The sequence below is a fragment of the Phalaenopsis equestris genome, unplaced genomic scaffold (assembly GCF_001263595.1).
Source record: "Phalaenopsis equestris unplaced genomic scaffold, ASM126359v1 Scaffold000855, whole genome shotgun sequence".
Classification (NCBI taxonomy): domain Eukaryota; kingdom Viridiplantae; phylum Streptophyta; class Magnoliopsida; order Asparagales; family Orchidaceae; genus Phalaenopsis; species Phalaenopsis equestris.
The window spans coordinates 24389-52154 of record NW_018165295.1 but is presented as its reverse complement, the minus strand read 5'-3'; the positions used below and the strand labels follow the sequence as shown (position 1 = coordinate 52154).

Genomic DNA, 27766 nt, shown 5'->3' with positions numbered 1-27766 from the left:
TCCCTACACATTCTCTTCCACTTCCTTTAGTTGTCGGCCGTGCAACCTCGCACCTTGCTGCCCCTTTCCTGCGGCTTATCCTTATTGTACAGTCATCCAACCTGCCTTCCAGCACCCTGCTGCCCCTTCCTGTAGCATATTATTACTGTCCAGCCCTCCGACCTCCATCCCAACACCCTGCACCGCCCCTTTCCAGCAGCATATTATTGTTGTCCAGTCATCCAACCTCCACCACAGCACCTTGCCGCCCCCTTTCCTGCAGCCCACCAAAGCTGTCCAACCATCCCACCGCCCGGTCACCAAACTTCTTGCATTCTCCTACCCTTCCCCACTCCGCCAGCCCACCTACCGACCTCTCACCCTCTCTACTCACTTTATAGCCTCAAGCCCTGACTCACTCCCTTATCACTGCGCCGAAGCAACCACCACCCTCGTATCTTCTCTTCCAATCCAAACCGGCGAGTTGTGTCGTCGCACATTCCTTTCCATTTTGAGTCGTGTTGTAACCCTAATTCAGTTTCAATAAAAGTTTGTTTTCGTTTTCGCCGATTTCCTAACTAGTTTTGGCATCATATTGTTTGGTATAAATATAGCTTAATATGTTTACGCTTATAATATGTGATGTATAAGATTAGTGTCTTAGGATTAGGGTTTGGGAGAGATCGTCTACCTCTCAAAATGTAGGTGTTTATCCTTCATGTAATTGAGTTGTTTTATTTTGTGTTGGTGAAGAAAAACATTTTGTTTTGCCCTAATTTCTGCAAAAGTTCATATCAAATTGGTATCAAAGCATTTGATTCTAGAAAGCAAAGAAGGGATCGCGACGCATAGGGACGACGGAACCTCGCGATACATCTGCCTCCGTAACCTAATATCATAATACAAACGTAATACAGGCTGTTGAGAAACCAATGAAGGGATCGCGGTGTATAGGATATGCCATTGTGATCGAACCTCGCGATACAGTCGTGATTCTAGCGAGCTGGAAAGACTACAACAGGATTATTGGGTACATGATATGTCATCGTGACTGAATCTCACAATAAATTCACAATTGGAGCTACCTGGGAAGCCAATGTCGTATTGTTGCATGCCCTATTTGCGATACAGTCGTGATTTGGGCGATATGTGAAACCTAAGAATAGGATCATGGCTTACGACCTTGCGGTATAGTTGTGTTTCAGGCTACCTAGGAAGCGAACAACAAGATCTCCACGCTAGGAGTTTAGTCCTCGTGATTACAAACCCATACTGGGAATAATGGCAAGCAAAAAAACAAATGCTCTAGAGAAAAAAAAAAACAAAGGAAGAGGAGAGTCAAATCAGATTTGAAATGAAGGATATTTCTTGTCCATGGAGGGACAGATGGAGAGGAGATTCATGGCCTTGGAGGAAATGATGAGGAAGATTGTGATTTTTCACACAAAACCTCATACACTCGTTGTAGGATCGAGCGACGATGCGAGTTGCAGCAATCTAAAAGATATGTGTGCCAAAAGGGCAATGTTGTTGGGTTAGGCGGATCTGGAGCTGCAGAATCAAGCGAATGAATTAGGAGCATACCGATCGATGGCACTTAAAAGGAACTACATGATATCCGGACGGCTGGAACAAACAAAAGCAGTTAAGACTGAGCGAAGGAGTCGAGAGCAGATACGAGTGGTAGCATATGGAGGGAATTACACGACATTTGGACGTTTGGAACGAGCGGCAGCAGGTAGAACGAGACGACAAGCGATTAAGTGATGGAGAAAATCGATTCTAAGGATTTTAGACTAGAACGGAGAACCGCGGTGGGTAGGACCCGACGGAGAGCTACATCCAACCAGGTCATTGCCATTTTCTATGGCAGCCTTCTGAGTGAAGGTGATACAAGAGCCTATGGGAACAGACAAGCGAATTATAGAGTGATCTGAACTTATGAAAGAAGGGAAATCAATATGGGTAAAGGAAGGGAACCCAATCCCCGCTTCATGGGTAGAATACGCTTTGGTCGAGGAAATTATGGAGGAGACTCGCGCATAAGGAAGCTGAAGATGTTAATCATTGAAGGAAAGGATGTCTATAGTTGGGTTTATTGCATGTAAAAGACTCATGATACAGAATTGGAGAAGATTCGGACACCGATCCAATAGCTCCAATAATTTGCAGAAGTTTTTCAGTTGTCACACGAATTGCCTCCTCGAAAAGAGCACGGGCATGCAATCACCTAGAGTAAGGTGGTTTCTCCTATCAATGTGTGCTCATACCGCTATCATCAAGTACAGAAGAATGAGATCAAGATTTGATTCGAGCGATGTTGGAAGTTGAGATTATAAAGACTAATATGAGTCCCTTCTCTAGCCCAATCTTTTTAGTTAAGAAAGATGAGAGTTAGTGTTTCTCTATGGATTATCGGGCATTGAATAAGTAACAATGTCTAACAATTTTTTTCATTCTAATGACCGATGAGCTACTCAACAAGTTCTTTGGGGCTGCAGTATCCACCTAAATTGACTTGAAGTTAGGGTACCAACAAATTAGGAAATGACTGAAGGATGTGCAAAAGACTACATTTCAAATTCATGAGGGTCACTACAAATTTTTTATTAACTAAAAAGGATTGTTAGATGATGAAGCCAAATGACAGTCATGCGACTTGATCCAGCAGCAATGCTAACCCTGCTACTGGCTCCCAGTAGAAAATTCTACAAGAAACCTATCAATGTTGACCATGTTCTCCTTCTTCAACCATGTCAAGGAATATAGTTGAGAATGCATCTATGTAGAAGTCACATTATTATTGCTCCCTCCATCAATGATGAGATTGCATACCATTCCTTCTATAGTGCAAAGGGAGTAGAATATGTTGTGGCGAAGCCACTGCTACTCCCCCATATCCTCAACTTGTAGGACACTCCAAAACACCAACATCTCGCCCTCATCAGGTGAGAGCTAATACTCCACTTCTTCACCTAACTCTTGGTCGCTCACTTCCTCCACTACTCCACTTTTTCACCTAACTCTTGGTCGCTCACTTCCTCCACTACCCAAGGAAAGACACAACTCAGCTCGTCACACAACCAGAAACGATGTGTCCAAAACCATGACATTTGAAGCATTTCCTGGTTGAGACTGTGTGGGTGTGCTACTCTTCTCAGGGTTCTTCTTCAATCTGAATTGTTACATCATGTTCCTGACCAATTTGCTCCACTCCCTTAGCAGTGCTACTCCTGAGGCCTCCCAATGTGGGTGTTTATTTGGCTGGCAGTGGTTGCTTACTCCTACCTCTTTGTTTTCATCGTCAAGATCTGCATATCCCTCAGTGTCCAATAGATTTGCAATTGGACCACATTGTTAATGGCAGGCTTCAAGCCTCCCAAGTACCTGACTATGGCGTGCTCCTATGACCTCATACTTCAATTGAAGCTGCATAAATTTGAGAGTTAAAAGTACATTTCATAGAGTTTTTTAGAAGTTACTCATGAACCGTATATAAATATCAAACAAAAACTTTAGATAAAACATTAAATTTAAAAGCTTCATTAACATATACTTTGCAATATGAGAAGCATCAATAATTTACTTACACAAAATAAATTGAGTAATTTTTACAAAATTGATCTACTAGTACAAGAATATAATCGCACTTTTTCAAAACTTTTTAATAGCCCTAACGCAAAACATATGTTAGCATCTTCCTAAGGCATATTAAGGATTGTAAAGGCCAATGTTATATCCGTTTTCCTTGAGCCACTTAAAAAGTTCTCTGCTGTGAAACAATTTACACTAAATTTTTTTTAAGTTGGCTAGTAATATATATCCTCAATCATAGTTATAATTTTATCCAAACCGAAACATCTCACAGCAACAGCCATAATGAGATTCAAATACAAGAAAATATATCAATGATGAATTAGAAATCTTATAAAGATGAGTCACCTTAAAAATAAAACTATCTTTGAAGAAGATAAGTTATGTGGTGTGAATGAAGTGCATACCTAATCATACTTAAGAAAAGTATATAGGAAGTGAAGTGCTTACATAGCCATTTGAGGTCTTACATCTAGGAAACTTGTGTGTCGGTGCTTTCAAGCACCAGGGAAGGAAGAGAAATGGCTTAAAAAAATTTAAGCTAGTTTATGGGCCGGTCATCTTTGCTTTAACATAGTAAACAAGGAATTACTTCTACTCTATGATCCATATCATGATAAAATATTTGTATGGCTTATTATGTTGAACGAATTTAGTACAACAAGGTGGTTGACATCTTGAATGAGAGTATAGGAAAATAACAGTACCCTATAAAAGGAACAAAGATTTGGTACTGACAAGATGAAACGACAATCTAGAAAACCAGAAATGGAGTGACAATCCAAACAATAGATGAGCAGGCAGTGCACCTAAAACCAATGTCGGTTGGATGATTGAATCATGCTAATTCTTAGCACTAATTATAAAAATGCTGATTGGCATGATAAATTCATATTAACTCCCCTTTCTATTGATTTCTTATTGTAGTAAGACCATATGCTGCCATCTTGGCTTTAGGACATGATGATCCTTTCTGATGCCATCTAAGAAAAGCATGCAGAGTGAGGTTTAGGACGAGAAGATCTTCAAACCTGAGTGAAGCTAATTGATAAGAAGACCAAATGTATGTCTTATCTATGATGTACATGTGAATGTAACTTGATATTAAGACCCTTAATTTTTATATGAGGTTGTTATGCATAAATGCCTAAGTTGATAAAGTAGAAAACCTTTATGAAACTAATTCTTAATTTTTAATGGCTCTGTTTGTGCAGTATCTTGGATTATAATTTTTGTAGTAATAATTTGCATTGGTTTGACTAAGTATTTAATTTGATCTCTCTATCTGTTCTGATTTGTATGATCAGCACAATGTGGGCTTATGCAAGTCAGGTTGCGACAGCAGCATTGTATCTTGCATACGATGAAAGTATGAATATAACTTAATGATTAAATCCTTATTTTTTGCATGAGGTGGTCTTGTGCGAAGACTAACTTCAATGAAATTTATAAAGCCACTAAACAAAAATTCTTGTCTTTTTCTGGCTATTTATGTGCTATTTTAAATGATAAAATGTGGCTTCTATATCTGATTCCATTTGTATGATTTGACATAGTGTGAGGGTTGTGACAACAACCTTGTCCCCGCACTTCAAAGAGGCTATTTACATCACTCAAAGTTAACCAATGTTTTATACCTACCCTGTTAACTTAATAATAGTCATCAGAACTTTTAAAAGTTAAGTCAAACCATAATAATGATGGAAGTTTCTTCAGAAGAAATTTGTTAAAGAAAATTTCATACCAATAAAAAAAATTATACATATATTAAATCATGACATGCTTACCCGCAGCCGTTTCTCTAATTGCAGCCTCCATGTAAGTTCTTCAACTTGCTTCTCCAGTTTATTTTTGGCAGCTTGTAGTGCACCTGTTTCTCTTGCAGCCTGAATAATAAATTTAGCAGATGTAAAGCAATTGAAGGAGGCTAGCATCATATGATCTTCAATATAAAAAATTTTTGAAACGTTTAAAATTAAGAAAAAAATGCTAAGCAATCAGAGAAAAATCTTTCCAAAATGCAAAAAATTGTTCAATCCAGAATTTAAAACAGGCGATGAGAGGGACATTATACAAGAATACCAAAAGAAAGAGAAGAATACCAATCCCTTATATTGTAAATTGCTTATTATGACTTGCAAAACACTCCTTCCCCCTCCAACCAGAATCCATTGAAGTGCAATGAAGGGCAAGCGCAAGTGCTACCAAAATAAAAAATAAGATAATGTGCAGACCACACTATATTTATATTTGACTAGCAAAGTGCCATTCAATAGTCCAGTGAGACATCAGAAATGCAACGGGAAGTCATATTAACCAATTTCAACATCGTTTCAACAACATGTGAAATCATATCAATCAATTCAAAAATATTTCGCAAAATTTCTGGAGGTAATTAATTATGTGGGGTATATCATTAACCTTATCCCTAACTGCTATTGGGGGTTGGCTTTATGAATCTTCATTTTCTATTCATTTCTGTTGATTTTTTTTTAGAAATCCTTCTCAACAAGCTTTAGACATCTATCATTGGCCTATCATTATTCTTTCTAATCCTCATGCATAATGCCAACTACCTTTTTAATTAGTATCTTTTCTAACATTTATCATACCTGCATTTTCTAAAATTTATTATACGTATCCCACAATTTAAGCATAATTCCACTGACTTATGTTTAATAAGAGCTATTCACATCATCTTTATATTAGCCAACTCTCATCCACATGATCATATCCTCTTATTGTAGCTTCCCAATGTGGTCACCCATCCGAGCTCCACTCCAACACAAGTACTCTTAAATATGCAGTTCTTGATTAAAATGATGCTGTTACATCAAAAGGCTCTGTGACACTTATTAAAAGCTTGTAGCTTAGACCTGTACCTCTTGATAAAATATATAGGATGTGCTTCAATCCTCATGAAAAAAACATAAGAGAAGTGGCCACTATAAGTTCAACAGACGTAATGCCATGCGGGCCCCCTCTTTAACCCATTTTGGAAGGAGTGAAAAAAATGAAGTGCCTTCTGATGCCAAGGTTGATGCTTTGTCAGGAACTCTACAATAAAACCTGTTCATGGTGAAATATTCCTCGAAAGGATGACCTTCGTAGGAAATTATGCTAATAGGTTAAACTTTGACAAGCTAAAGGAAACAACTTGATGGATTAGATTTCGAATTCTGACAATCATTTCCTAATCTTCCTAAAACATCCTAATCTCTGACACAATGAAATCGGCCATATGTGACTTCCTTCTCACCCAATATACATAGAAATTACTTCTACAAAAATTAATTTTAAGTATCAATGTTATTCTCCTACCACATAATACTCATAATCCACTACTCAATTTTAACTCTAGTAGGTATGCACTCTTTGAAATTCTCATATTTTGTACAATAACACCAAGATGACTTAATATTATCATAACTTAGCATCACTTGATCTTCCAATTATATTATTTAATAATTTAAAACTTCGCATACTAACATTACAAATTATATAGTTGGACTTTGTTCCATCAATCCTCTTCTAAAATTTTTTTTATTGCACAAATTTCATTTTTATTGTCACACCAATGAAAATACTTAGATTTTGAAAATAGCATAAACTAAACTATCTCAATACTTCTTTTTTTCTCCTCCGCCCCCTCCCCCTCTCTTTATTTATTTATTTATTTGTAAAGATAGCCATAGATAAAACAATAAGGTACAGAGTTAAGTTTACTCTTGATACAATTTAGTTGTAATTAGGATCTCTTTAATCACACAACTGTTTCTAACGCCAACAAATATCTAAAAATAAATAACAGTAATCGATACTCTGTCTATTTTAGACAATTCTAACACTTAATGGAAAATAATTTAATTTTTGTAGTATTTGACTTTCAAGATCAAAACCAGACGAACATTATTGCATTGCTCTCAATATTTCTCAATTAACTTCCTTGACACAACAATCACATTCATAAAATATTATCTTATAATAAAATCAAATCTATTATTGAATATCAATGATATTTTTTAAGCCTAATTTTCATAGCTTTATGATATGAAAGATAGGTTCAACTCCCATATAGTAATATTAACAACATTTTCATATCAAATACTAGCACCAAACTACTACTTCTCCAATCATTTAGCTTCCATTCATTCCTTAAATTCACCAATCTACGCCAAGGCTCTAGTAAGCCTTCACATAAACCCAAAACTTTATCTTTATGCATCATATCAGCAATTAACATCAATTTTTGGTTCACTAAACTATATTACATAATTTTATTTATATGCTCCCGCAAAAAGATGTCAGAATCAATACTCTCATTAATCATTTTCATAGTATTTAACTATTTTAATATTTCTAATGTGCTTATTTTTAACTAAAACCTTATCATCTTAATTTTTAATTATAATCATTTGATCGAAGTCTCGAGAGTACAGATATTCGAGCACCAATATTAAATAGTTTATAAATATTATTCTCCTTAAGGCAGATTTTGTTACCTTAAAAGCACATTTCTTGCCATAAATTATTTAATAAGTGAAAACACATAAAACCCATAGGTTGCGTTTAGAGGAAACATGGGATTCTGATTATAATCTACCAGTAATATAGTAACGCCCACGTAGCCAAGAACAGCCATATAACCACGTAAACGAAGATTTGTGGCAACAATGCATGGCAATGGTAATGTTGATAGTTCAAACATGAACATTTGACTAAAAAGGGTAAAACTGTTAATTTCTGCATTTACGGCAGCAGAATAAACTCAAAACCAAACTTCATTTACTCAATAAAACGTTAGTGCTGTAACAGCTCCCCAAGGATAAATAGAATTTACTAAAACAGCTCACCATTTTCAGGTTTTTAAGCTCCCGTCTAGCCATTCTGGCCCTCCAAGCGCATTGGGTAGTGATAGCAGCCTTCTTTATTCTTGAATACTGTAACCTTGCTAAAAATTGTCGGCAATGGCTCTGGAAATGAAGAAAAATAATTTTACGAAAATAAAAAATAAAAGGTAAAATTCGCAAAACATGGATGCTATGAAATATAAAATTATACAAAATCCTGCATTTAAATTGATTCAGGGAAAAGAAAAAGCTTCAAATAGTTTTGTATCACAGCTTTCACAGCAATGAACAATGCTAATAGATAATATTCATAGCAACTGCATGCCACAAGGATCCATTGGCTAGATGAATGTGCAAGCCGTGGAAGTAATATTTGTTCTTGTTAATACCACATAACTTAGTAGTCACCATTCCATGAAAGCTATTTGTAGTTCAATAATAAGAATGCAGAAAAATAGGCATAAATGAATCTTCCAGATATTATAACCATTGCCACTATTAGCACTAGTCCATTTACCTGGATTACAACAGCAGCTTTAGTCTGCCTTCTAAATTGAATTTCTTTACGAGCAGCCATGCCACGTATGCCAGTTTGAATGGTAACAGAGGCAGCAAACACTCTTTTGTAAGCTTTTCTTGCAATATACATGCGAATATTTCTCTGAATCTTCAAAGCAGCAGCATTTCTACGCATATTCTCATAAAACTCCCTTCCAAGACATCCTACAAAAGCGTTATTATGAGACATCACATGTACCTTTTTATATTGAGATCTAGGAACCATGGTATCTCAAGTATTTTGTAAGCTGCCAAATCAACTACTATGGATGGAGACATTGACTCATATTACCTCTGCATGAAGCTTGTAGATGTATAGCTGCTTTGCGAAGTCCGATGAAACTTCTCCGGGCCAAATATGATCTAGCTTTCCTTTGAATTATGCGTGCAGATCGTCCTAAAACTTCAACCCTGCGAGTATCTAATTCAGCAAGCTGACCAGCTCGAAGAAACACTTTTGTCTTCCCAATCTGCATTTAAGGAAACATCATGCAGGTATATCTACTAACGATGAAGATGACATCAGGTTTAATACTACAACAACAAAGAATTAATCCCACTATGTGGACATCAGGTTTAATGTCCTCTAATAGTCAGAGCACATGGCAATAAGCAACTCAATAATAAGAATGACATTGGAAGATAAAGATACCGTCCTGAACCTTTTTCTATGTTTAATTACCCAAACAACCTAACGTAACTATCTTTTAATTTCAGATTAACAGATATTGGATAAAAACATATTCACCACTTCATCACAATAGAGCCCACCCTTCTGTTTTTTTTTTTTTTTTTTTTTTTTTCTATGGACATATAAAAATTTTGGAAATGCGAGAACAGAAAAAAATATCAGAACTCCAAGATTCCATGAGCCAATGCATACGACATTGGATGAGTAATGGTTTGCAACTTAACTAACAAGTTCATTCTCTTAAATGCACAATAAGCAAAGTAATAACATAAATAATTGAAATAAATGTCAATATCCCTTTATCCTAAGTATTTAGGCTTAGCATTATAAATCCTCATTTTAAATTTGATCCCATCAATTATTGCATGATGTGCTCAACCTACTTTGCACAAACCTTTTTTTAGCAATTCCAAGTATCCACTTAAGAAAAGCCAACACTTGCATGTGGGCCTCCTTGATGCATAAATAAGAAGACTTGGAAAGTCAATTTTGTTGAGTTAGAATAGTTTAATTTTAAGTAGAATTTCCACATTCTTTTTTCAAGCAAGCGCTTGCAGGTACGGGGTGGGGGATCACAATTAATCTCCACTAATGCAAGAGAGCACTCTTGACTAAGAAGGTTTTTATACTAATAGGGTCAATTTTAGCATCGAAGTTTGAAGATGGTTGATAGAAAATGACTAAAGATTAAGAAGGAAGTTTGAAGATGGTTGATAGAAAATGACTAAAGAAATGGAGGTAGTTACAATCAAGATCTCAGATATAAACATTAACCCAATTCACCAACATCTGATGGTTTTGCGCCATAATAACCAAATAATTTGTTTAGCAACAATGGAATTGTCTCGTTTCTGGTATCCCAAGAAAAACATGGAGGAAATACATGTATATGTCAAAGATGTACCTCTGAGATTGATGTCAACTTGCTTCTTGGTAAAGAGTTGATCATGTTAATTTCATTGAAGAGTTCATAGGCACAAAGCAAGGTCATTTATGGTTCAAAGGTACAGAATATGACTAGCAAGAACTTAAAGGCATAGCAAAACCATCAAGTATTAGTTTGACTCAAAGAAGAAGAGATTTTGTCTAGTTTAAATGTTAGATTTAATTTTAATTGGTGGGCCTATTAGCATGAGAGCAAGCCAAGTTTATGTTAATTGGGGCCTACATCCAATAGTGAGGATAGAAATTATTTTATTTCATGAGTTTGTTTGCTTTGTGACAGGTAGGTTAGTGAGGTCAAGCGCATACATTCATTGGAAGGCTCATAAGTTTGATTTAATAAGTTTGCTGGTTCATGCAAACCCAAATTAATTAGGATTGGATCAACATGCTTGTGAATAAGAAGGCCAAATGATGGACCTTTACAACCTTAACGCTAAAATAGGAAAACATGATTAATTAACATTGATTTAATGGGGCTTATTAGCTTCATGTTAGTCCAATAAATTACATTGTAACTTACATAAAATGGAAGGTCTTGTGTGAGACTTTCAACCCCATTGGAGGAAAGCACAATGATGGATCCCATGATCTTACCCTCTAGCACGATGGCCCAATTAATCAAGTTCAGTCTGACTTACTTTTGACAAAGTGGATAATTTAGCATGCATGATGAGATGATGGATTCACTAGGACCCTTGGATTACTCAGCATATGGCGAGATCAAATTTGGGTCATGCCGTGTCTGCCAGATCAATCGGATCAACATCACTTGAATCAAAGTTTTAGTGATATTTATTGTTTCGCAAGAAAAAAAATGTTCAATGACTTCTGAGAATTGGTTCAAGTGACGTCATAGCTTTTCTTTTGCTATGCCTTTGAGTTCTTGCTAGTTACAATCAAGATCTCAGATATAAACATTAACCCAATTCACCAACATCTGATGGTTTTGCGCCATAATAACCAAATAATTTGTTTAGCAACAATGGAATTGTCTCGTTTCTGGTATCCCAAGAAAAACATGGAGGAAATACATGTATATGTCAAAGATGTACCTCTGAGATTGATGTCAACTTGCTTCTTGGTAAAGAGTTGATCATGTTAATTTCATTGAAGAGTTCATAGGCACAAAGCAAGGTCATTTATGGTTCAAAGGTACAGAATATGACTAGCAAGAACTTAAAGGCATAGCAAAACCATCAAGTATTAGTTTGACTCAAAGAAGAAAAGATTTTTTGTCCATTTTTAAATGTTAGATTTAATTTTAGTTGGTGAGCCTATTAGCATGAGAGCAAGCCAAGTTTATGTTAATTGGGGCCTACATCCAATAGTGAGGATAGAAATTATTTTATTTCATGAGTTTGTTTGCTTTGTGACAGGTAGGTTAGTGAGGTCAAGCGCATACATTCATTGGAAGGCTCATAAGTTTGATTTAATAAGTTTGCTGGTTCATGCAAACCCAAATTAATTAGGATTGGATCAACATGCTTGTGAATAAGAAGGCCAAATGATGGACCTTTACAACCTTAACGCTAAAATAGGAAAACATGATTAATTAACATTGATTTAATGGGGCTTATTAGCTTCATGTTAGTCCAATAAATTACATTGTAACTTACATAAAATGGAAGGTCTTGTGTGAGACTTTCAACCCCATGGGAGGAAAGCACAATGATGGATCTCATGATCTTACTCTCTAGCACGATGGTCCAATTAATCAAGTTCAGTCTGACTGACTTTTGACATAGTGTATAATTTAGCATGATGATGAGATGACGGATTCACTAGGACCCTTGGATTACTCAGCATATGGCGAGATCAAATTTGGGTCATGATCAATCGAATCAACACTTGAATAAAAGCTTTTAGTGATAATTATAGTTTCGCAAGAAAAAAAAAAATATGTTCAAAGGCTTCTGAGAATTGGTACAAGTGAAATAACATAGGGTCATAGCTTCTCTTGTTTCTTAAAAAAGCATAGAACATAAAAGCTTGAAATTAGTGAATGTACTCATTAGGCTTTTTTTCATTTCTTTATTGTGATACGATTTGACCTCGAAATCGACACAAATTTAACACATTTTTTATTGCAATTCAAGAGCTAAGTAATCTCTCCCAAACCCTAGATCTAATACTCACAATCCAATCTCATGCATAAACCTAACCTTAAATATAATAAGCATGTTTATACACAACAATAATAATAATAATAAATTAATTGCCCTTAGTTGTATAAAAGATAAATTTGCCCTTTGGGCTTGTCCTCAAGGTGAGAAAAAATGAGTGTACCTCCTCCCCCACAACTGTCTTTTTTTCTTCATTCTCTGCTTTCTCGTCCTGCACTATAAGACTTTGTAATCTTCGATCTTTGCGCTGGTGACCTAGAGTAAACTTCTCATTACACTGAAAACATAATCCCTTAGCTCGTTTCTATCGAATCTCTATCTCTATAGGGCCCTTGAGTGTTTCTCCCAGCCGTTATCCATTATTCATGTTCCGTGCAACCTCCCTCTGGACTTCCATTGTCTGAAATTTTGGAATCTTTGTGGTTGTACCAGTTCCGTATGACGCTCCATCTATGTGCTCCTGTTGGTTTTTTTCATATGGTTCTCGTCTTCCACCATCTAGGCTAGCTCCATCATCTCCCTCAATCCTCGCAATCTTAGTAGTTGGAGTGCTACCCATAGGTCAAGCTTTAAGCCCTTCATGAAATTCCCCTCCAGTCCTCCTTCAAAAATCCTCCACAGTCGTCCCGACAATAGTTCAAATATTTCTCTATAATCCATGGAATGTCTTCATCTAGAATGGCTCGAAACGTTCCAACAAAAAATCCTTAAATTCATCCCATGATAAAAATTACTTTATTTCTGGTAAAGGAAAGCCTTAGCTTGGTTTAAGTGAGGATAGAAATTACTTTATTTCTAGTCTCACTCCACTTAAACCAAGCTAAGGCTATCCTCTCCAAATACAATCATACCACCATGAGTTTCTCCTCTCAATCTAGCCCTCCGTGAAGTATTGTTGTGCCTGATACACCAACCCATATGCGTCTTTCCCCTCAAAGATTGGCATCTTTAACTTCCTACTTCTAACATCTCCGCCCAATCTTTCTCTTCCAACGTTGTTACCCCCCATGTATCAAGGGTAAAACTCATTCGACCGTGGTGATATCCCCTCCTTGCTTCTCTCCCTTTTTCGTGCTCCTACATACAACTGACATAATCTCTTCTCCATGTTTCGGCCCAACTGCCTCTATTAGAAATCTCTAATCCACGCCTAATTGGAGCCCTAAGAGATGGTTCGCGATGATGGATGTTTTCCTCCTTTCCTCACACTCGATCTCTTTAAATTTCGATCTTGCCACGGATTCTCCAGTCAACATTTGGTTAGGCTTTGCAAATTGAGCTTGGAGTGCATCTCAATGAGTCTCTTTACCATCTCTCAAAATTTCCCCAAGCTCTCAAATCAATCCTTGAGTCGGTTCTCCAAAGAAGAAAACATCTCTTCTATGGTGGCAAACTTTTCTTTCATCCCAAATTTTATTTGACTCATCTCTTCCTCCAATTTCTTTTCTAGATCATATACTTTCTTTTCTACCATCTATTTCAGAACAAATTGTTGATCTCAAAGAAAAAATTTTTATACCCTGAAAGCCCATTATCTCTCATCAACTACTCTTATCACAATTGTACCTAAAATCAGTGTTTCCAAATCACGTCAATCCCGTTGTCACTTCTGATGTACAATCTACCGCGATTGTACACGCACAAATCGACGCGATCCTAAAATATGGGAGCTTCGGGTCTCTGTTCTCCACGATCCCAAAAGCTTCGGGCCTCAGTTCTCGCGATCCCTCGCGGCTACCTTCCCAGCTTGCTTTGATCACGGTTGAATCGCGTAGAAGGCACGAGAGGAAGAAAAATTGGGAGTTTTGGGTCCTTGTGCAGCGCTTCCGCCTTCCAAGCTAGATCTGATCGCCACTATATCGCGTCTCGTTGTTTACGAGTGTGGGGAGGAGAAAGATGCGAGTGCCGGGTCTCAATAAGTCATGATCGTCACTTTTTAGATTGATTCGATCTCGATATTTCTATCGGCACATTGAGCCGCGACGAAAAAGCCGCAATCTCTTCGTCACCTTACCAGTGCTTGTATGTGAAGACAGCGCGGGAGAAGGTAAATGATGGGAGCTTTGGGTCTTTGCTCATCAAGATCCTTTGCGCGTTTCTTTCCCAGCAAGCTATGATTCTGTGATACCGTCGTTTCTTTCCTGGGTTCTGCGGTATCGTCGACGCTTCTCAGCTAGTTTTCACGGAGCCAACGATTACTTCCCCCGTAGGCGGTGATTCCGTGTTGATCTCCAAAAAGTTGTAGCTCTGATACCAATTTGATACGATTTGATATCGAAATCGACACAGATTCTCACTGAAGTTAGGGCAAATACAATTTTTTTATCACAAGAATCCAAATAACTCAGACGAATGCAAAGACAAGCACCTACAATTTGAGAGGTAGGCAATCTCTCCCAGTTCCTATAATTCGAGAGGTAGGAAATCTCTCCCAAACCCTAGACCTAAAACTCACAATCCAATCTCATGCATAAACCTAACACTAAACAACTAAACATAATAAGTATTTATACCCAATAATAATAATAATAATAAATGACTAAATTGCCTTTAGGCGTACAAATAACAAATTTTCCCTTAGGCTAAGCACTCTCGTAACATATTATTAAGGTGTGCAGGCCCAAGCCTTGGAAAATATGTATTAGCCATAAATTCCTTTTCAACCTCATATGGTTCAGTAATGGATAAGCGGCGAGCTACATTCCTCATTATTGGCAGTTTGAACAACAACAATTATCAACAAACCTTCAATGATAATCCAAAAGTAAGAAGCATCCTGACACCAATAGAAACTTCAAGTAACCATACTAGCCATCGCACAGTAAGATTCTTACGGTAGTGAACTTAAGACCACAAGAGAGTTTCAGTCGAGCGTGGTCACAAGTGATAGTAGGAAGCACTCCCTGTGTTAAGATCATAAATCGATAGAGGCATATCTATGTTCAAATCAAGGACAATGATGTAGAGGATGGACATTGATCCCTATTAAATCAAGATCGATAAGTACGGGTCTTCACGGCAACCAAATCAAAAATTGATAGCCCATCAACAGCTCATATGAGAAGTGATTCTTATGTCTCCAGCCTTCTACTAGGATTCTTACTGTGATTCTCATTTGTACTTCCAATAGTTGTCTAGTGTTTTAAAAGGAGAAAAGAGCAGTTTGGTGGAAAGCAAGAGGCATGAAATGGGATTGCAACATAGAACCGTGCATTTCTTCCTGCGGTTCCTAGAAATTTCAAGGTTGGCAAGGCAAGGGGAGAAGCATGTGAGTTAAGACATTAAAGATTGCATAATCTTCTATGAAAAGAAAAGTGTGGTCAATAATTTTTATTTTAATAAATATTTTTTATCCGTGATAGGGTTGGTGCAGCTCTAGTGACGAACAAAATTAGAGAATCATCTTAGATGGTCTGGTCACATTAAATGTCGACCATCTCATGATCCGATTAAAATGGTAAATGTATTAGATTAGACTTATGTTAAGAAAGACAGAGGTAGGCAGAGGATGACTTGGGTATATTGTATACAAAATGATCTTAACTTATTAGAATTAAATGAAAATATGACACTAAATAGGACACAATGGAGAAAAATGATTCATGTAGCCGACCCCACTTAGTGGAATAAAGATTTTGTTGTTGTTGTTGTTGTTGTTGTTGTTGTTGTTGTTGTTGTATTATTTCTCCATATAACTCACACTACCTTTTATGGATTTCTAAATAGTCTGCTTAAAAGTGGAGGAGTTTCCTAAGATGTATCTTAGAAGAAAAGATGCATCCAAGGGTCCATTTGGTGAAAGAAAAAGTTGAAATAATGGTGGAACGTTAAAATGGACATAAGTAAATGATAAAATGGGATAAAGTAAATATTATGAAGTCATACAAAGGGAAAAACATATTAAATAAAATATGACGAGATTGGCGAGGATAAATTCTTGGGCTTGGCATGTTGGCATTGAATGTTTTTTCCCTTATTTCTAAAATTTAATTCCATTCAACCAAACTTACAAGTTTAAATAAAGTTCAACAAAAGTATTCACCTGTGTATGTACTTTCAGATTTCATAACTATATGTGCTTCTCTTGAGTTAGCGAGTGACAAAAAACCAAAGTTAGCTTGAAATCAAAATATTTAGCTTGCTTCCACATTAATTATTTTATCATGAGAGTTGAGCCTTATTGAACTAAAATGGATGGCCTCCAAAAAATTTGAGGTCATTTTAATCCAATAAAAAATCATCAATTGCTTAATAATAGGTAAATATGTGTTCAAAAAGAAAATAATAATAGAAATATTAAATACAAACTCACAAACTAGGGACCTTTAAGAATGCTTTGAAGATTTAGCTAATAACTTAATATTCTTACCCTTTTGGCTGATTAAAAATTAAATTATTTTAATTGTCATATTCAGGTTCCCATTGGTTTACCCAATTTCCTTCATAATCATTTGATAATAGCATAATCCACAAGTCTAATGGATATATTTGTTGCCTGCTATTCAATATAGCACCGATACTTTTAAAAATGTGTAGTATTCGTGTCAAACGCATATCAGACACAGACACGCCCCTCACACTTCTTTGACACTACAAAAAATATATTTGAATTTCTTTCAAACCCAAACACATCCGGGAAACACCTCAACACCGCATCAAGATGAGCTTAACAAAATTTCAAGAAAATGGGACAAGGGAATTAGAAAACTATAAATAAACGTATAGCCTTAATTATATCTCAAAGTAGAAATCATCTCATCCCTCGTCATGTTGAAGGTCCCTCAAACATTCATCAAAATCAAGCATCAAAGGAGCATCCAATATTCGACGAAGTCAAGAATTAGTAATTCTCTCTTTGAAATCATAAATATTTTAAAATTTTAGTAGATAAGTTGGATTATAAGTTGGATGAATTCTTTTGAAACATATTATTTCTAATTTTAAAAATTAATTTTCAAAAGCATGAGATTTTATAATATAAATTAAATTTATGAAGTTAAATTTTATTCTTGCATAACTTACGTTGTGATATTTTTAATAATGAATAACATAAAAAATACATTTTATAATAATAATTAATTAAATATAAAGCATGTCTATGACATGTCGTGTCTTATTTTTTCAATTATGTTCTATCTCTATATCATTTCGTGTTGTGTTTGTGTCCGGTGCCCGTGACCACACTTCATAGCCACCACTACGTATCTCCAAATCAAAAACTAGTTTTCATTAGCTTCTCATTAGATGCCACTTCCACCATCCCTCTAGTATGAACATTCGAAATTTAACCTTTCAAGATTTGCCATAAATTCATGTTAACATTCTCATTTCTACCTCATTCAACTCAGCTACCAATGATTTCTCTATCTGCACTAGCCATACAACATAACTGGTCAAATTGAAATTTTATACATTTACCTTTGAGCTTCAATGATATTATCTTATCACATAAACTTTTGAAGTACTTCTCTTAACGGCATAAATTATATCATCATCTATATCCATAGTTTTGGGTACAATATATCTAAAAGCCTTAAATCTACCAAGGTTATTATCTTATCTAATAATATGATTAGCAAATAATAAAATCACATTAATTAAAACTTCATATCATATATTCAATATTCGTTCTACTAATCTAAGTCATTTGTCTTTAATATACTTACTTCATTGCTCCAACTTTTCATTTATTTTAAGTTTTCAACAATGATCAGAGAAAACATTGTCATCTTCTACAAACAGAGCATAGACGCCTCAATTTGAGTATCATTTCCAAGCATTTACATGATTAACAAAAAAAAATATATGAATTAAATGTTGATCTAGAAACAAACATGCTATTATGGGGTCTAATAATAGTCAATACTCTACAATCCACATCATTAATAATTTTAGCATACATATAACACTTTTTTTCTGCAACAACTTAACCATAGCATACATATGACACCTTTTTTTTCCAAAAATCAACCATAGCATTGCTTGATCAAGTATCTTCTAAAAATCGATAAAAATCATATGAAAATAGTATCTATACTATACACTTTTCTAGTAATTAACTACCAATAAAAATCATTTCCAATAAAAATTGAGGAAAAAAACTATTTTGTCAATTGAATATTGATGTAATATTTCTAACTTTATGCATTCTACTACTTTCTCCAATAACTTCATTGTACGACTCATAAATTTGGTTTACCCATCATTATCATAACCTTTAACATATTTTATCTTAAATATTCATCATAATTTCAAAATTCCATTGCAAATTTTATTAAGTAAAAAACTGCATGATCAACATAACTTTCTAAATCAAAATAGATATATTTGTTGAACCAAATTCTTTAACATTATATATCTTCATTAGAGCTAACTCTAATCCATATTTTTTTTAACCAATTTATGATAAATATCTCATTATTTTGTTCATTAAATTCTTCAAAAATATTTTTTTCTTGAAACTCGCATTTATTAATTTTTCAAAATGCCATTTCCACTTAATAGAAGTCCTCATAAATACCGTCTAAAAATTTGCAACTTCAGAAATTCATAATGCATGCATATTTCATATGTGCAAGATTAATCAGCTATTTATCTTCAAACGTATTCAACCAAATTCTATTTCATTTCCTATCATATGATTCACAAAATAGACAACATGACCCCTAACAACAATTAGCTTATCTAATTAACAATGACCGCAAGGAATTAAAGTGCAAGCAATCAAGATTTAAGGCCATAAATTGACATAAAAGGAGGAGACTCATGCTTATTTCTATGGGCATTTATGATTCATCGTGACTGTAGATATCAAGTACACCTTGAATCAAAGGAAATCGCAAAAACATTCACCACAAAACCACCAAAGAGGTAATAGCTTGGTGAAACTATTAGCAAATACTCTTAATCACTTTAATGTCAGTTTTGTTAGTCTTGCAAATGTTCAAGATAGGGCATAGATTTGGTGTTAATTCTAGTCCTGCCAATCTTATGCTACCATTCTTATCATCTCAGATTTTTTAGTTCTTTATGTAAAATCTACTCAAAAAGATAACTTGGTACCAAACATCAAGCTGAAGAAAGTATGAGATAAAATAAACTAACATCATTTTAGCAAAGTGAAGAAAATCCAAATCAACATTATTTGAACTGGAAGGATTTTGTAAATTATATTAAAAACTTTGAATGCTACTCATTAACTTTCAAAGAAGCATAAAATATGAGAAAGGTCCTATCTTATTTTGTCTTTACTTCATGCTTGAATCAACAAACAGTATACCTATTACGGTAATAGATTTCATATGTTGACGCAGCAAGTTAGGACATGAGCTACCACTAGAGACTCAATAAGTAATGCTTAACTGACACATTTTGACTCGTAGTAACAGCTTGATAGAAAAGTACCCAGCACAAGCATTAGGTGTTATACCATTTACTTTAACCATAGTTACCTGATAACCCTCAAGACCAATCTTCCCAAGCAGCCTCTTCGAAGCAGTAATCTCATCACAACTAAAACAACATAACAAAAAAAATCATAATCAACACATAGGAGACCATGATCTCCAAACCAATGCAATTTAGATAAAATAATACATACCTTCCATCCAAAACCTCAGGTGCAAGGATGCCAAAACGATCAATAAATTCATCAAAAGTACGCCTTGTAGGATAACCAGCACAGCTTATCCTAATAGCTTCCATAACACCCTATATATAGGTAGGGAAAAGAATTATAGTATTATAACATATTGCACATAATTCAAATCGAAAAAATGACTTACCCCGCATCTGAGCTGCTGAAGCACATTGTTATTCTCAAAAATTGCTGGTTTAAGAAGATTATTAGGCTTAACACAGCGTATGTAGTGAGGCTCAGTGGCACTCAAAGTTTCAAGCAGAGCTTGCAATTGTTGCTGTATGGCTAAAATATCAATCAAAATGCTATGTACAAAAAACCGAAAAGAAGAAATTACAACTATTGAATGAAAGTAAAATATCATTCCTTACTTTGAACCTTGAACCTATAGATGAGAATTTTGATGATTTAGCTGCTTCTTCAGCAAGAGTGGGGAATAGACCAGAAACAAAAGAACATTTTGAAGCACTCAAGAGTGATTGATGCTCTGCAATAACATAGTCTTTGTTCTTATCAAGAAATAACTCTGTTTGATAAGTGACCTGAAAAATAAAAAGAATGTAAGAGGAAGCAGGAACTGATGTTTCCCAGTGATAGCATCAAGAACAACCACTACTTACATCCCCAGCATAATGATGTATAGTAAAATCAGAACGAGAGAGCTTCGGTTTGCTGATGCGCTTATGATTTTTATAAGTCTGATATAACTTCTGGGCAAATGTTTCATGAGTTGACCTTGGCAACACACTGCAATTGAACACGAATTTTGCTCTTCAAAGTTTCAAAATAGACGTTTCAATTCCAGCACATACTAATTGGAATAATGCTAATGATGATGATGATGAAAATGATTGCAATAAATAAATAAACTTATACCTACCAAGCCTCATCAAGAAGAGCAATGATCCCACCTGGTTTCTGTGAAGTAAAAGATTTTAAGTTAAGACCCCGAGAAAATGGTTTGCATGGAGCTACTATAGAGATTTCATGGAACTAAGAAGTATAACACAGGGTTTCATTCATAAATTCTATGAAACATAATCCATCATGAAATGTTTTATTGAAAAAGGAACTTAATGCTTTGCTTTATACATAAATGAATGGTGAAAGTTGATAATGTTATGATCATTGCTTTCTAACATTGGATGGATTCCCACATCCAGAGTCAAATTCGTTATTTCAGGATTGTGCAGTTATTTGAAGCCGTTATGTCAACAAATAATATGCTCTCAGTTTGAATAAATAAGTGTTAAATATGTCATAATCTTAAAAATTAGAAACCAATAAACAATAAATAAATAAATAAATTCGGAAACAACAACCATGCAACGCAGAAGAGAAATTGTAGGAAACAGCTACAATGCTATGCAGGGGCAAGACTCCACACATAAAACTATGCCTAAACTTTGTATTGTCAAAAACTTCATGCTTCAAGTACAGCCCAAATGTTATAAGGTTTACGAAAAAGCACAGGAACAGCATTTAATGTTCATAGCAGAAATTACACAGTATCTAACTGTTTCAATTCTAGTATTAGCAGTTTCCGCAGAAGATAGAAAAGTAATGCAACATTTTACAATTTCCATATTTAAATTACATGATCTTTTTTTAAACAGTGCAAGTCTATGAACCTTTTCAATGAGGTCAAGAATATCCTGGTTGTCAATAAACTCGATATAACTCCAGTTGATTTCCTCTTTTGTATATTCTTCCTGCTCCATTTTGAAAACATGCTGTACAAGAAGAACTTGATACGTTAGAACTATATCAATGAGTGATAAAGATGAAATTAGCACTTCTATCCTTATTAAATCATTTCACATAAAAGATCAAATTAAGCGCTTGATATTCAAGAACTATATCATTGGGCGATCAAGAAGAAATTTGTACTTCTATCCATATTAAAACATTTTACAAAAGAGTAAAGAATGCAATCCAAAAGTTTCAAATAAATAAACCTGATTGAAATGTTGCTGGAGTTTTTCATTTGTCAAATTGATGCAAAACTGCTCAAAGCTGAAACAATTGAAAGCGTTAGAATAATAATGAAAAAATATCCAAGTTGACATAATAAATTACTTCGAAAGCTTTTACACACCAAAGATACCACAATTAAAACTTAAGGTTTATGTATAATGCCAGGCAACCTGCTCGATAAAAAATAATAAAAAAGAATTAAAAAAATTAAAAACCAAATCCACAATCAAACGAGAGCTATTATAGCACAAATTTCCCCACAATGTATTACCGTAAGGATACCACTAACAAGAACCTCTACATCAATCTAGTCCCAAATAATAAATTGGTTGCAATTATTTGCCTTATTTTGAAGACAAAATCATCAATTTGACCATTTTTATGAATAAATATAAAGGCGTACCGGTTAAGCACCTGTTTGTCTTGAAGCTTTCAAATCCATAGATGTCCAACACCCCAATCAGAAACTTTGAATGAGGATCTTGTCCAATGGAACTATTGATTTTATTTACAAGCCTGAGCAGAACCATGAGTTCGAAAAAAATTAAGCAAATCTTAATTTTACACAAGCAAAACCAACACTCCATGCCAATAAAGTCCATCAAGAAAACAAAAATGCTTACCAATCAAACAGGCGTGAGTAGATAACTTTTGCCAAAGCATCTCTACTTAGAACTGCAGCTTCAGGATTAAGGGTTTTTGTTATGTTCTCATCACGTGTTACAATGATACGTTGGCATAACGATTTCTCAAGGGCCATCTCATCACACCTAGAATATATCACATTACAGATTACAAAAGGTATATTCGTAATTAAATTGCTAAATACAAGCTAGTCTGAGAAAATTACATCAAAGACTATTACATCAAAAGATCAGCAGCAGTTTGTAGGTGGAACCATGATTTTTTGTCTTTTGGAGTCGATGAATCTGTTTCCTTTCCTTCAGAGAATTCAATATTGCCTAAATGTAGAATTGCAGCCACTACTCGAAATATGGCATCCTATCCAGGAATTGAGATAAATGAAGAGCAAAACACAAAGCATAAATCAATTATGTTGATTAATGATCACAATGATTACAGTTACCTGTTCCTCGGTACTGATTCCAACAACCTCCATTGCCCTTCTAGTTTGCAAATACTCTTTTGACTCATCCAAACCTTCAAGCTCGTAGCAGTTAGTCTGGTTAAGATAATGAAAGCTTCTTGGATTTGTCAATTTATATCTCTCAATGTCCTGAAATAAACAAATTGCACAAGGCTTATTTCATGAGCGGTATGCAATAAGCAAATAGATGTTCCAGAACCAAATATCTAGAAGCTAGCCATAAAAGAAAACCAGAAAAATCAGTAACTACTTCTGTGCTCAATTACAGCATTTTTAGAATAAAACTAGAAAAATCAGTAACTAGTTTTATACTCAATTAGAGCACATTTAGTAGTTTAGCTAATCAAAAAGTTAATAATTGAGTTAGTTTTCCAGAGGTTATTGCTCCAATCTTTTTTATGATCCAGTTGGAATTTCCAGAGGTTATTGCTCCAATCTTTTTTATGATCCAGTGCCTTCAATAAAAAGAAATTTGGGTTTTCCATAAGTTTAGCTCCCATTGGTTTTAGGGGGTGAGTGTGTTATGTTATCCATGGTTCATAAAACCAATCCATTGCGTGTTCGATGTGAATATCCTTGATAAGGCATGATGCTTGAAACATCACATAAGAGGATAGCTCTGTATTCAAATGTGAGACTTGCCTTTTGGTTTTGTTCACTCTTCTTTTTTGCTTCGTTCTATCTTTCTTTTTGCTTCATTATTTCTCTAATCTTCCCCATTTTGTTCAAATTTTGGGAGAGACTTAAAAGTATGATTGGTTTTACTAGGGTGCCTTAGATTCCAATTTCTTTTGAAAGCAGAAAATCTATCTTGGCTGCACTTTTAGCACCCATATTTCTTATGGTTGAATTCCATTATCAAAATCGATGATTGAATTTCAATTTCTCACCATTCATTATCAAAAAGAAACCGTAACTAAATCAGATAGATTGCTTCTCAGAAAATTTTGCATTTTTTATTGCATTTACTTTTGTTTAAAACCTAAAAAAATAAGTAATGCATTTCCATCTGTCTAGCATTGCACTCCATTACAGATCAAATATACATATTAAAAGCCTAAACCGTAGAACATCAGCCAACATTTTCTTCCACCTATAAGCAATGCCCAATCTTGCCCAATTTAGCGAACAAACTTACTGAAAATTAATTAAATGTTGCAATTTAGCGAACAAACTTACTGAAAATTAATTAAAAGGTTCCATACATTGCCCAATCTTGTTATTCTTCAGTCATCATTCAAAACAGAAAGTTCTTTGTTACAAAAAAGACATTGACATTCCTTTTCAAGGCCAAAAAAAAGCAAAACATTACAGGGAATGTGGAGTCTCATTGTTTTAGTCATGGATTGCCATGCTCAAGAAATGGGAATATCAAAAGGCCCCATCTAAGCAATCTTCCATGGGTTCAAAACCACCCATCCAAATGATGAACTAAAAATAAACAACATTGCCGCCATAACACTTGCTTCTGACAAAATTTGCATAAATCACATGAACTTGATCTCTCCTGAAATAACTAATCAAATTGGGTCATTACCCATGCGAGTTTTAATTTAGTTGACTGGAGGAAAATGCGGGAAATAAGGAGAGCAAAACCAAAAGCATGGAAGCAACGAGTATATGTGAAGCAGCTTAACAGGAAACTACCTCCGGTGGAGCAGCACAAAGCATGTAAAAGCAGTGATAGTTTCTCTCTGGATCAGATACTTGACAAACACGAGATCTTTCGAGCAGGTAAGTCCTTATAGCTGCTCCAGAAATCTTACCCCTCTGATCAAATTGAATCTCAACAAATTTTCCAAAGCGACTGATGATGAACATCAACCAAATAAATTAATGAGCAATTCAGATCATAAAAAGAGATGTATTTATTCAATACTATAATTACAGCAACAGTCTACAAATAATTCCATAATGACAGATTGACCACCTTGAGTTATTGTTTCTGACTGTTTTTGCATTCCCAAATGCCTCAAGAACTGGATTTGACTGCACAAAGGTGGCCAAGATAAAAAAAATAAATTTTTCAACTAACAGAAAAAAAAGAAAAATTATAAAAGCATGATATAATTTTAAATATAGTGCCAACACTGACTGCTAACCTCAAGAACTTTTTGCTCTATAGTTCTCCCTTCAGCTGCTGCTCTCCCTCCCATGTAAGCAAGATATCGCATAAGCATTTTGGTACTTTCTGTTTTTCCTGCACCACTTTCTCCACTGACAAGAATTGATTGACTTACACCCTCATTTATCATAAGCCTGCAAAAAAATGGACACATTCCTTACATATATACCATATAAAAATACATTATGTAACATTCCTCGTACTAATCTAGATACCTGTATGCAGCATCAGCAACAGCAAACACATGGGGGCTTAACTCACCCAATGCTGCCCCTTTATATTGTTCCATCATATGTGTATTATAAAGATGGGGAAGTCTTCGAAAAGGATTAACAGCAATCAATATGCTGCCTGTATAAGTCTGCAAATGAAAATTAGAGAAATTACCTAACCCGTTATGGTCTGGAAATTTACAAAAGCTACACAAAATCATGCAGTGGAAAATAGACATGATAAAATGAATATTTTTAGGTGAAAACTCACACAAATTGTCAAAAATGGCCTATTTGAAACAAGAGAACAAATAACTATGAAACATGATATCATAATTGAGATTCATTTGTCAAAATCTACTTACATAGATCTCGTTCATGTCATATCTTGACCGTAGATTCTGTAAAACACCTGGCTCGTGCAAATATGCTAGCTTGGTCATGTCATCGACGCCGCAAGGTGATGCTTCAGCATCTTTAGGGAAAATATTAGATACCTTAGCATTCACCTACAAAGAAAGAAAAAAAAAATACTTCAGCGTTATAGACGTGATGATGCCTAAGGTCCATATTAAGTAGAAAATCAATAACAAAAGCAGAAGGTTTGCATACATACCACTTAATTCCTATGTATTAACATACCTAACACCTAAGCTTCAATTTTTACACACATACTGCTTTACTTTTGGATGAAAAGGTTCATTTCACACTTTAAAAGTTAAAATAGTGTTATTTTTTATGTGATATAAAAGATTTGGGCAGTATAAATGTAAACATGAGAGTTTTGGCATTAGATATGTAAATAAACAAGAATTTGATTGTACGTATGTAAATGCCCCTAACAAGAATGCGTGATTGAAACTCCAGCAAGAATTTTGGCATCTATTGGCTAAAACAAATTTAAACAGGACCAAAAACAATCCATTGATGTAGCAAAGTCACAGCTCTTCAGCAAGTAAAGATGTTCACGAAAAGGAGCAGTCAAGAAGAATGCTAACCCTAATCATCAGCCATGAATCCTTACCGTCTTTCCAGAGGTGCAGCTGACCTTCACCTCATTACCATTAACTTCCAAAACCTCACCGTCCACCCAACAATCATCAGGATCCACAACCCAAACCTGTGATCCTACTGCAATGTTTGCCAGAGTAGCCTACAATAAAAAGCCAATGAGTTGTCATACATACAGGCACAAAAATAAAAATAAAAAAATAAAAAGGAAGCAAAATGAAAAAAAACAAAAAAAAAAAAAACGAAACAGTTATCGCACACAAAGTAATAAAAAAAGATAATTTTGGAATTGTATCACAGTTTAATCACTAAGATCTATACATTTATATTCAGAAAATTCAGATTCTCCGAACTTCATTAACTAATCTACTGAAAGCGAGCTAACCAGGTATCATCTCGGCCGCATTCAATAAAGAAAGATAAAAAGACTTCATTTTTATGTACATAATCAAACTCGGACAATAAAAAAAAAAAGGAATTGTCCTTCCAAACATCAAAACAAAAAAGAATAAACTGGAGCTCCGTCTTATTGAGATCAATTTACTCTTTATTCCCTCCGATTCTCTGCAATAAGCTGCAAAAACCCGCCTCCACAGGTTGCAATCAAAACACTTGTAAATTCGGATAATAACATTGCAAAACAAGTTAGTCAATACCATTTCAACCCCGAATCAAACGGGCGATCTCGGACTCCCCTCAATCCAATTTCCCGTCAGACCATGCAGAACACAAACAGCCAACAAACCCGTAGCTATATTTCAAGATCCAACTCCAAACTATCCTATTCTCCGCAACGTACACAAAGTCTCCGCCTTTTTTCTTCCAGATTCAACAACCCCTCTCTAAACCTTAATCACGCCGAAAAAACAAATTCTCTCTTCTATTACAAGCCCTTCGCCTCCCTCTCTCCCTCCCTCAAAAAAGACGGCGCAAGCGGCGGCGGCACAGGATAGA

General features: G+C 35.1%; 1 protein-coding gene across 1 annotated transcript in view; it reads right to left on the bottom strand.

Moving 5' to 3' along the window:
• The window catches only part of LOC110031870 (myosin-6-like), a 47148-nt gene extending 19388 nt beyond the window's left edge, over nt 1-27760 (bottom strand). The window contains exons 1-23 of the mRNA XM_020735295.1: nt 27469-27760; nt 26826-26954; nt 26167-26310; nt 25805-25950; nt 25567-25723; nt 25395-25453; nt 25112-25271; nt 23444-23593; nt 23222-23358; nt 22980-23126; nt 22771-22872; nt 22338-22395; nt 22011-22112; nt 21260-21297; nt 21000-21126; nt 20751-20921; nt 20525-20656; nt 20341-20450; nt 20192-20252; nt 9274-9451; nt 8941-9146; nt 8427-8546; nt 5361-5459 (exon numbers count right to left, since the gene is read on the bottom strand). Coding sequence (XP_020590954.1) covers nt 5361-5459; nt 8427-8546; nt 8941-9146; nt 9274-9451; nt 20192-20252; nt 20341-20450; nt 20525-20656; nt 20751-20921; nt 21000-21126; nt 21260-21297; nt 22011-22112; nt 22338-22395; nt 22771-22872; nt 22980-23126; nt 23222-23358; nt 23444-23593; nt 25112-25271; nt 25395-25453; nt 25567-25723; nt 25805-25950; nt 26167-26310; nt 26826-26954; nt 27469-27471 — 2736 coding nt within the window. The 5' untranslated portion in view covers nt 27472-27760. The remainder of the gene's footprint in view (nt 1-5360; nt 5460-8426; nt 8547-8940; nt 9147-9273; nt 9452-20191; nt 20253-20340; nt 20451-20524; nt 20657-20750; nt 20922-20999; nt 21127-21259; nt 21298-22010; nt 22113-22337; nt 22396-22770; nt 22873-22979; nt 23127-23221; nt 23359-23443; nt 23594-25111; nt 25272-25394; nt 25454-25566; nt 25724-25804; nt 25951-26166; nt 26311-26825; nt 26955-27468) is intronic.
• Between the last annotated feature and the right edge of the window lie 6 nt (nt 27761-27766).